This window comes from Pseudorasbora parva, chromosome 18, assembly GCF_024679245.1.
Source record: "Pseudorasbora parva isolate DD20220531a chromosome 18, ASM2467924v1, whole genome shotgun sequence".
Taxonomy (NCBI): Eukaryota; Metazoa; Chordata; class Actinopteri; order Cypriniformes; family Gobionidae; genus Pseudorasbora; species Pseudorasbora parva.
Genome location: NC_090189.1, coordinates 40,934,315 through 40,946,278, shown reverse-complemented (window position 1 = coordinate 40,946,278; position 11,964 = coordinate 40,934,315). Strand labels below are relative to the sequence as shown.

The window sequence follows — 11,964 nt, the reverse complement described above, 5'->3', positions numbered from 1 at the left end:
AAAGTTATTCAACTACAGCACATTACAGGCACTGATCAACAAATATCTAAAGTATACTAGAATGAGTAAACCAAACTTATCAACTTTTTTGTTTATTGTCCTTATAAACTCCTTTATTTAAAATATATACTGCACGTAAAAAACTATAATATATATATATATATATATATATATATATATATATATATATATATATATATATATATATATATTTTTTTTTTTTTTTTTTTTTTTTCATGTTTTAATCAAATGCAGACTGTGATATATGCACTATTGTCTCTATGCACTAGAGGGAGCTCTAGCGCACCCCTTGTATGTTATACCAATGTATGAAGAAGCTTGAGTTCCTCAGTAAAGAATACAAGAGTTATCATGGCACTTGTCTCAGTGTGTTATTAATGTTATATAAAGAGATAAAAATATAACAAAGACCTATTTAATAAAACCAGTTCACTTAGCCTAAGTTAATGGTGTTTGTGGTTAAAGTTTGATTTGCATATTCTTTACATTGGATACAACTGACCAATATTGAGTAGTCTCATGTATTATAATGATGGTTTGTATCTTTAAGATCTATGTGCACTATGCATTATGGGACCTGAAGTTAAGTGTATGAGATGAGCAGAAAATAAGTTGCCATGCAGAAAACTGTCAAGTATGCGGTTAATTTAATTGAGTGTATGAGAGACATCTGAAAACACTAAGAGCAGATATACAACAAGTAGCTGTAGCTCACATCTTGGATAAGATTCCTCAAAGTTTTACAAATGCAGCACATTACAGACATGCATAACTGCAGATATGTTATGTCTAAAGTAGTCTATATAGAAATAAACCTGTCTTATATACTTATAATTTTCGCTTAACAATTTAAAATTGCATCATCAGACCGGATCTACAATTTGATTAAGTTTGATTAATGAACTAGCTTAACCAGTTATTTGCTGAGAACCGGCTGAAAAGAATGATTCGTCAAGGGTCAGACTTTGCATTAAGATTCCCTTTGTCAAGTGTTTATAAAAGTGTTTGACTAATAAGTAATTTAGAAATGCATTATAAATCGTTGATAAGCAGTTAAAACTCCATGAATGAAAAGTGTGACTTTAACACAATGCTTGCCAAAAAGGGGGAAACAAAGGAGAGTATATTGCAGGATAACAACTGAAAACCACAAAATAAGACATGAAACAAAACTAGACAAAATTCCAGGAGGGTGGTGAAGTGGAGGCGGTCTTGGGGAGGAATGGATGGCCAGGCCAATGAAGGGAGACAGGACCAGGACCACGGCATAGTAATGGTTAATGGGCAGGACCACACGGAACTTGCGGAATTTTTGTGATTTTCTGAAAATAATAATAAATCTAAAAGTGTGCACCCGGGTTAAGCTTTGTTTCGGCCGCTACAAAGTTTTTTTTTTTTTGGCGCAAAAAATAAATTAATAAATTCAAATCTTAACCTGGCTAATGATAAATTACAATGATTTAAAAAAAGTGACAAAAAATTATGACAGAATATTTTTGGTTGAAAATTCACGTGCACACCACCAGGGGGCACTCCAATCCGGACTGTTATTCTATCATAAACTACATTACCCATTATCCTTTGCCCAGACTCATTAGCACTCACTGTTTACACCTGTGTCTCATTAGTCTGTTTTCCGCCTGGTTATCTCGGTTATTCACTGTGAAGTCTTGTCTTGTGTACACTGCATTTCTGAGCATTTTCCTCTGTTTTATGTCTCTTGGTTTGTTGGATTTCTTGCCTGTTTCCTGGATTACCCGTTTGGCTATCTCTCCTGTCTTGTTTGCCTTTTTGGACTGTTTGCTTGTGTATAACCTTTTGCCTGCTTTTGATTATGATTGTGGATTACGCTCTTAATAAATACTGCATTTGGATCTCCTACATTCTGTCTCAGAGCGGTTCTTTACAATTAGAGACTTTTATTCTCTTGTGAAGTTGTTGCTTGTTATCTTTAGCAAGTTACTGTGATTCCCTTCTCCCTTCTACTTCAACTCTCATTGCTAGTTTAGCATAATACACACTTGAAATGTGGTGTCACACTTTGAATGTTATTTATATTAATATAAATGGTTTCTGATTAACTGTAAATATTTGTCAAAAGTAAATGGTTTCTGATTAACTGTAAATATTTGTCAAAAGTAAATTATTGAATACATTTTTGTTGTTGAGTGTTGTATTTACCATGGAGTTAATAAGACTTTTACATAATGCTCAAAGTTGCATGTGGGCCACATAAGGGCCATTAGATTTTAACAAAACTCAGCCATACTAAAATTCCATTGGGTTTTGTTTTGTGTTATGTATATTTTATGTTTAATAAATTCACATTTCTCTGCTATTGAGTTCTCACCTTAGTTTCTTTAGTGTAACGTGACAGAGTTCAGTACCGCACGCACATGCTGCATATGCCGCTGCCAATCATTGCTATAGATGATTATATCATCCAAGTAGGCAGCAGCATATGCAGCGTGCAGCCGAAGGATTTGGTCCATCAGTCGCTAAAAGGTGGCAGGTGCCCCGAAAAACCCGAAAGGAAGCGTGACAAATTGGTGCAATCCAAACGGCGTTGTGAAAGCGGTCTTTTCTTTAAATAATGGAGTAAAGGGGATCTGCCACTATCCCTTCGTTAAATCCAGTGTTGAATAAAAGCGAGTCGCACCTAGTCGATCAAGCAACTCGTCAACCCTCGGCATTGGATAAGCGTCGAATTTCGACACAACATTCACTTTGCGGTAATCCACACAGAACAGAACTGAGCCGTCCGTTTTAGGTACTAAAACTATCGGGCTTGCCCAATCACTGTGGGATTCTTCTATTACTCCCAAGTCTAGCATGGCCTCTAATTCCGTCTGAACTACCTTTTTTTTGTGTTCAGGTAACCTATACGGCCGGCTGAGTACAACCACGCCCGGCGCTGTCTCAATATGGTGCCGTATAAGGTTAGTCCGACAGGGTAGGGACGAAAACACATCTGCAAAATCTGCTTGCAACCTGGCAATGTCAGTGAGCTGGGAGGGTGATAGGTGATTTCCACCTTGGGCCAGAGTGACAGATTGGCATTTGACCCTCGCTTCTGGCCCAAGATCTTCCTCATGATCTACCACCGTCGCCAGCAACACTGCACCCACCTCATTCCATTTTTTAGGAGGTTGAGATGGTAAATCTGATGTGCTCCGTTCCTATCCCTTCTAACCACCTCTTTGAGATCTCCCACTCGTCGTGTGACCTCAAACGGTCCTTGCCATTTGGCGAGCAATTTTGAGTTAGATGTGGGTAGTAATACAAGTACCTTCTCTCCCGGTGTAAATTCTCGTAATCTGGTTCCCCTGTTATACAACTTTGTGTGTCCTGGGCCTGTAGCAAATTCTCCATTGACAGCCGTCCCAGGGTGTGTAGTTATGTCCTCTCAGGTCCAGGACATATTGAATTAGTTTTTGCTTTCAGACGGTCCCTCCTCCCAAGTTTCCCTTATGACATCAAGCACCCCTCGGGGTTGACACCCATACAGTTACTTGAACGGGGAAAACCCCGTGGAGGCTTGTGGGACCTCTCTCACTGCGAACAACAGGGGTTCCAGCCATTTGTCCCAATTTTTGGCGTCTTCGTGAACGAACTTACGAATCATTGTTTTTAATGTGCAATTAAATCGTTCCACCAGTCCGTCTGTTTGTGGGTGATAGACACTGGTGCGAATCGACTTAATGCCCAGCAAGACCTGCTCAAAGGCATTTTTGAGCGATTCATTCCGGGACTGTTCCAGAGGAAAATCATCACGCTTGGAAAGGTTTAGCCTGTCCACAGTGCTCTGTTCCTCTGACCCAGCCCCAGATGGTCCTGGCTCAACTTCCCCTAGCTGCGCGACCGCACTCTTTCCCCGCCCTCTTTTCTCCCAAAAGGCATCCACACATATATACCCCAATAACTCTTTATGTGTTTGCCAAATTGTTCCCAAAATCAGCGGATGTCTGAGGTGGGAACTAACCGCGACCTCCACAATGTTTTACCCCTCAAAATTGAATTATAACTGGCACTAATGGGTACTTCACCTCATCCCCGTGCACACACCTTACTGTAACCAGGCGGCCATTATCCAATGCATTAGGTTGAATCAGGCTTTGATGAATGGCGGTTTGGTTACAACCAGAATCCACCAAAGCCTGATATGTACCCCCCTTAATACTCACAGGTATTTGGTATAACCCGGCTTGATCGGGGGCAGCCTGTTGCGCGTCCGGGACACAGACCAGAGTCCCCAACCTCCTGGTGGTGGTTGAGGAGAGACCCCTGACATGAGTGTGAAGTGCTTTGTGTGTACAGTAGTACATTTGAAAGCGCTATATAAAGGCCTCATTCATTCATTCATTCATCACCGTACATCTGTCAATAAAGTGTCCTGAGTCCCCACAACGCCAACACGCCGGCCCAGGCTTCCCCGCCGTCCTAGTGGCAGGAAGAGGGTCAAGGGATTGGCGAGAACTGGCCCACTGCGATTGGCAGAGAAAATGGTCCTGGCCCCCTGAATGGGGCCCCCTGACTGGCCGACGTCTCCCCGCTACTCCAACATGGCATCGGTCTTGGAGTCGGGGCCCGGCAGGTCCTAGGGAAAGGGACAGGTCTCACAGGAGAGGGAGAGAGAGAGAGGGGGAAACAGAAGGAACAAATGAGGAGGGGAGAGAGACAGCTTGAAGGGGATCGCCGACCCCCTGGCACGCCACCATCTTCCGCCAGTTGGATGGCCGAGTCCAGCGATGTGGGACGGTGGCACTGGACCCACTGCGCCATCTTTCTAAGTAGACACGCTACAAACTCCTCCAGTACCACCTGGTCGACGATGTGGTCCACGTCGCCTCCCTCGACCACCAGCCATCTGCGGCATGCGTCCCGGAACTGGTGAGCCAACATGAAGAGGCCGACCCGCTGGAGGATGCCTTCCTCAGCTCGTCATAGTCCAGGAGGTTCTGGACCGGAAGTTGTTGTGCTGCCCGCTGTGCTTCTCCAGTCAGAAGAGGGAAGAGCTTTACCAGCCAATGCTCCTTCAGCCACCCACAGGACTGAGCCGTCCTCTCGAAGAGGTCCAGGAAGGCCTCAGGGTCATCCTGTGCTCCCATCTTCATCAGTGGCACATGTACTGGCGGCGTTGCTGTGGTGGCTGGTTCTCTGGTCCGAACCTCCTGGCCCAACCAGCTCTGGAAATGCTTGCGGTCCTCCTGCTGGGCGCTGATGAGGGACTGGAACCGCCGTTCTTGATCATCCCTTATGTCCAGCAGGGCCTGATGCTGTTCCTGATGTAGGCCTGCGAGCGACTGGATAATGTCCGCAAATGGCGTGGCTGACGGGCTTTGCATGATGGTGGCGGCTCCCTTCGGCACCAGTGTAACAGAGTTTGTTTGTGGGTGAAAGGAAGAAGGCAGGGTCGGCTGTGGACTGGGAGTCGTGGATATTTTATTAACTCAAAAATAATACAAACTGGCGCCACGTGCTCTCATTCAGTATCAACACTCATTAACTGTCAACTTGTCTCACCACTATCTGGGTTCACTCTCCCGGCTGATCCACGAGCCCTCCGTCCATCTCTCCCAGCTGTTCATGGTTTGTTCATGTTAGTTCACGGCAGAGGTGAGGGACTCGAGTCACATTTTAGGACTTGAGACTTGCTTGACAAATATTAATAAAAGACTTGTCTTGACTTTGACTTGATATTGATGACTTGAGACTTGACTCAGACTTGAGTGAAATGACTCAAAATAACTTGTTTTTGTAAATAAATATCTGCTTTTGAACGCACCGCGACTCAACCACGTGATGCAGCAGACAAGCAGAGAGCACTAACGGAGGCAGTCGTGAATGAACATTGAAGCCACTGCCACGTTTCCATGGTAATCAGTCACCAACGGATCCCCGCACGCGTAATTGCGCTCAGTGTTGCCAGATTGGGCACAAAAAAAACTTCACTACGACACCATCAAGCACTGTAAGTTGAAATGTGGTATCCTACTTGTGTTGCACAATGAAGGAAAACTGCATATTTCTCTTGTTGAATAATTAAGCAGTTTTGCTGAAGACACTACTGTGAGCATTTCCACTTTCGACAGCGTAGCGTGTGTGTGTGTGTGTGTGAGAGAGAGAGAGAGATATGGAATACCCTTGGAAGTGTTACTAGTATCTCAGTTCACAGATTGTTCGTTTATATATTGTTTTTGTATAAAAAAATGTAATGTATTTGCTCTGGCTCTTGTTTTCAATAATTTTGCTCAGTTTTTATGCTTCTTGTTTCATCTGTTGACACAATACAGTACAAGCAGAGTGTGAAGGTTGGTCAGTGTTGTGTTTGTGATTGGACGGCTGGGTTAAAATCACTCCACCATTTCTGTTTGTGTTCTGCATTAAAGCTGATTTTTGACAAATTATGTAACAAAAAGTAATTTTTACAGTCTCCCATTGATTGAAATTTTATATAAATAAAAATGCTGGAATCCAGCCAATACTGCAGTGACTGCACACATGTAAAACATTTTAGTAAAATAAGATTTAAAGGTGTAATATTAGCTACATTTTGTCTTTAAAAAAATGGGGTCAAAATGACCCAGATAGCTTACACACAGAACATGTTAAGCCAATCACCACACATCTGATTTGCTTGGCCCAAGCTATGACTTGAATTGACTTGCTTGACATAAAGCAGTGACTTGACTTGACTTGAGACTTGCACATGTGTGACTTACGCTGCCTCCACATGCTATCGGAAGTTTCCTATACTTCCCACTTCAGAAGTCGTAATTACGAGATTTGTTGTGTTCAGGTGCTTTGTTGTCGGAAAGAATGGAGGACGCCAGGTTCATACTTTTATGCGTCTTTGGAAAATGTTATTTTAACACTATAACCATTTCAGTCATTTCCCGGTCCCAGATAATCATAGAATCACTGGCAAACATAGCAGCACAACACGAAAGCATATAATCACATTCACAATAAAGGCATAATGTAGACAAGATAAGGCTGCTTAAAGACTAAAACGGTAATAGTTTTCAGCCATACATGATCCTATTGTATAGCTACTTTTACCACTAGATAGTCAGCTTGCTCACTATTCTGGAATGATGGTCAACTAGATGATTTTCGATGTGTTTAAAATACACAATATGCTTCAAATGATTATTAATTTATGTAAATATGTAAGACAAGACAATGAAATTGTTTTGGGGAAAAAACGAATAAAACACCTGCCACAGCAAAAATTTGTCTCCCATCTGCTGCCATTTTAACGGTTATGCCACGCCCATCTCAGGAACTTGGCTATCAAAATTATTTCCGAACTTCCCAGGGGTAAACATGACATCAGAGGGCATTCATGTGGAATTTTTACCTCGAAAACTCATACTTACGATCATTCCGATAGCGCATGTGAAGGCAGCATTACTCCCTCCTCTGGTTCATGGTGCATTACATAATGTTAACAAGATTTTAATAATGCATTAGTAAATGTTGAAATTAACATTAACAAAGATAAATACATGCTTTATAAGTGAAGTTCATTATTAGTTCATGTTAAATAATGTAGTTAACTAATGTTAACTACTGACCATTATTAAAGTGTTATTGTATTGTCTCATTGACAGAGGTGAAGGAGACGAACTGCCGAGTTTATGATTTGTTGGTCTTGTATTCTTTAAGGAAGTCCACAAACAGAGGTTACACAAGCAATACAAGACCAGAGACTGTGGAAACATGAGGTCAATATGTACACAGAGACTAATGACTTGAGAAGATCACCTGTGAGCATGATTAAACATTGAACCAATGAGAACAACACATTAAATAAAGGAAACACATGACATGAGGACAAAGGGAATCACATAACAAAAGGGAGCACATGGCAGGATAACATAACTGAAAACAACAAGACATGAAACAAAATCAAAACTAGACATGACATTATGTCTTACCCATGATACTCCAAAAAGGTCATGATGCCGATCCACAGCAATGTATAAAAACTAACACAGGTGTCCACGTTACATTATGGTTCACTTTCACAGGTTATTAATGTTTGTAACTCATGCATAAATGATTCACAGATATCTGATACTGGATAATATATCATCAAGTTTTTGTTGTGCGCTCTCTCTCTCTCTCTCTCTCTCTCTCTCTCTCTCTCTCTCTCTCTCTAAAAAGAAAGAAAGAAAGAAATCTGTTTTTATACATTGCTGTGGGTAGGCATCATTATCTTTTGCAACAGTATCATGGATAAGACTTTAATAAGTAAGTTCTGGTAACCCACACAGTGAGAAAAGTGAAAGTCATGAGATATTGATGAGGAAACCACAAATACAACACCCTTCAGTCTCACACTTCAGTCTCACACACTCACAAAAATGACAGGGAAACATCCAGCTAAAATATTTCAGAAAAAAAAAAAAAAAAATTCCATGAACAATGCATAAATACATTTTTGTGCTAACATTTTGAGAACATTATTTTAAGTTTGAACAAATATTCTGTTAACATTACTGGAATAATGATTGTCGATGACTTTGAGAGACCATGAATTACATTTTGACATTCCCTGTTAGCTTGGTTTATGTATAGTTTTTTTGGTTAGTAGTAAGCATTTTTAAGTTTGACAAAAAAAGCATTTGCAAAAACATTGTTTTCTTATTTAAATGTAAAAAGTAAGGAGATTTAGCTTATTTTGTCAATGGGTTTCTTCAAGGTCTTGCACAAGCTCTTTATGAAAATTCCAGTGCAGGATTTTAATCAGATTAAAACGTATTGCTCTCTCTCTCTCTCTCTCTCTCTCTCTCTCTCTCTCTCTCTCTCTCTCTCTCTCTCTCTCTCTCTCTCTCTCTCTCTCTCTGTGTGTGTCATCATGGAGGGGGTGACTTTTAATTCACTTCAGCTCTGTGTTTGCAGTTGTGTTTGGAAGAATGCTTTCTGTTCAGAAATCAGAAACTCCTTTGGCAACTATTAACCCCAAAATTAATCATTCAAAGTTTTAAATAGCTTTTTTTTTTGCGTATCTTTCGTGTAAGGTTAAGGGTTCAGTTGTGTCAATCTGCTGAGGTAAACTCCTCAGATCTAGGAAAATTACGGGAGTCTTTGGATCAGTATGGGCTTTGCGGATCTTCTGAATGAAGTTGGCGGGTTTGGACGCTTTCAGATGATTCATGTCACTCTTCTGTCCATCCCGGGCCTTCTGATGGCTAGCCAGAATTTACTAAATAACTTTACTGCTGGTGTACCGGAGCATCACTGTCGCATACCCAATATAACGGCTGCAATGAATGAGAGCACCGTGGCACTCCTGCGCGCGTTTATCCCACTGGATTCATCAATGACCCTGTCCAAATGCTCTCGCTACACTGATACCCAGTGGCATTTAATCACAGACAAACTGAGTCAAAGAAATGCAACTGAGCTGCAGACAGAGGCTTGTGCTGATGGCTGGACATATGACAAGACTCAATTCATCTCATCCATAGTATCAGAAGTAAGTCATTTCATCTGCTCTGACACAAAATGTATAGGCATATTGCTCAACATTTTAGCTCAAAATGTATATAAAGGTGTCCAAATGTTTAAGGATTTAAAAAAAGCAAGTTATGAAAGCACTACATAAGCTAAATATCCAGCCATCGCAGATTCTGCATTTCTATGAAAAGTAGTGGCATTGAGATAAGTGAACAAATTTCAGACATTGAGCACGTTTTTTCTATTGCAGCTCAAGATGCTCTTTCAGATGCTCTTTTCAAGTCATGCAAATATCATGGACCACTAGGATTAGTCCACACCATTGCAAAAATAATAATACACCAATGATAAAATAACAATAGATACATTTGCTACTTACTAGATTGTATTTTATTATTACACAGCTCTGTGAAATACTTGATTCTGATTGGTCAATCGCGCATTCCAGCGGTATGTTATTTCCAGATAACACCCGCTCATCCGGGTACTACAAGTTATCTTGACCGGCACTACTTCTGTGCTTAACGCTGGCACCATCTTGTGGCTTAAACAGCCGTGGGTTACAATGGAAGACTTCAAGGCAGGTTTCCTTTATAAAGTTTTAAATATGGAAATGTTTCTTATACAAACGAATCGATTGGAATCAGAAGGCTCTATTAACCCATCGGAGTCGTGTGGAGCGCATTATTTGGCGGACAGCTGCATTTTTTATGGACTTCAAACACAGCTACAACTACTGCTGGGATTAACGTTAGCCTGGACCTTTTAAATATAACTGATTGTATTCGTCTGACAGAAGAATGTCATAAACACCTATAATGACTTGAGGGTGAGTAAATCATAGGCTTGGTTTCATTTTTGGGTGAACTAACCCTTTCAGCATTCATTTTCAACATTTAGCAGCAATAGATAAAGGCTTAAAGCAGTGTGGAACAGCTGAAGAAAGAGAAGCTCAAACCTCTTGTTGATTTTTAAAATCCCATACTTCACTGAAAACACGTTGCTGGTCCAAGTTGCAACATCACGTCGCCGGGTCACCAAATTGTGAGGCCGCCCAAATCGTCCCAATGAGGCTACGATCGGCGGGTGAAGGTCGCTTCGCGTTCGGTCTTTTCAGCGGGGCAAAGGGGATTTTATTCCAATTCCTCTTTATCTGACTCCATTAAATCATAATTTAGAATTTAGGTTAGAATGCCAATTGGTTATTTGGTCATTTATATTTAATAGTTTTAATTATTCCGTTTAACCCTTTGTTGAAATCATGTCCGTTCGTAACCTGAATAATTCCAGAGCAAGTCAGAATCAATCAAAGTGTAACAATTTATTAACAGTCAGGTAAATGTATAAAGCCAATTACATAATTAATTCAAAGGTAATCCATATATAAAATCAAATACTCTGAAGTAAAGAATGAAATATATACCTGACTTCTGAAAATTACATAATGCTGCATGGGTTAAAACGTCCAGCATTTCGGTCTGACCTGAATGCAGTATCGAGCCCTGAGCTCTTTGCAACATTTCCTTAAATACCCAGAACCAAATACATACCCAGAACCATTTGAAACTCTTTCAAATGGAAACACCAGTTCACAATAGGAATTTGCATTGATCAAGTCCTATAGACTTGATTAGAAGAGAGGCTAAATGGCAGAAAGCCACACCCACCATACACCAAGGAAAGATATCCTTAAACGCTTAAAACATTTATGATGTTCTAGTTTACTTCTGTGGGGATGAGATCTTTGTACCAGTCGCACTGAGACATTTCAAATGATATCAAACACATATAATACTGTATCGTGAGGATTGACATTGTAACAAAGAGATTTCTGGTGCATTTCAGGTGATCTTAATATGAGGAGGAGCAGGCAATTGGGGGAAGTTTCATGTGAAAGGAAAGGCATGTAAATTAGTATAATTAATAGATGGTTCACTCAGTGTGATGTCGTCTCGAACAGAGACGCTAACTGAATGAATGAGTTCAGATGCTAATTTTCTTTGTTTTCTCAGAGCGATTAGACATTTCGGCATCTACTAGGTTTTCCAGCCTTACACGGTCATAATTGTAATATATGTCGTTAGCTGGACTGTCGAGCTTGTATAGCTTACTAACTTTATCTAGTTGATCATGAGAACGGTTTGTGTTTTGTGATCGCTATAACTCTAATCTGGTCATAATTGTAATATGTCGTCAGCTGGACTGTCGGCTCGTGTTCTATCGAGTTGATCATGAGAACGGTGTGTGTTTTGTGATCGCTATAACTCTAATCTGGTCATAATTGTAATATGTCGTCAGCTGGACTGTCGGCTCGTGTACTATCGAGTTGTTCATGAGAACGGTTTGTGTTTTGTGATCGCTATAACTCTAATCTGGTCATAATTGTAATATGTCGTCAGCTGGACTGTCGGCTCGTGTTCTATCGAGTTGATCATGAGAACGGTTTGTGTTTTGTGATCGCTATAACTCTAATCT

At 40.7% G+C, this 11,964-nt stretch overlaps 1 protein-coding gene across 3 annotated transcripts in view; it reads left to right on the top strand.

Annotated features, from left to right (window-relative positions):
• Positions 1-8,931: 8,931 nt before the first annotated feature.
• The window catches only part of oatx (organic anion transporter X), a 40,037-nt gene continuing 37,004 nt past the window's right edge, over positions 8,932-11,964 (top strand). For 2 of the 3 annotated variants that reach the window (XM_067423882.1, XM_067423881.1), the window contains exon 1: positions 8,932-9,508. In XM_067423882.1, coding sequence (XP_067279983.1) covers positions 9,128-9,508 — 381 coding nt within the window. In that variant the 5' untranslated portion in view covers positions 8,932-9,127. The remainder of the gene's footprint in view (positions 9,509-11,964) is intronic. The other variant, XM_067423883.1, reaches the window with a different exon arrangement.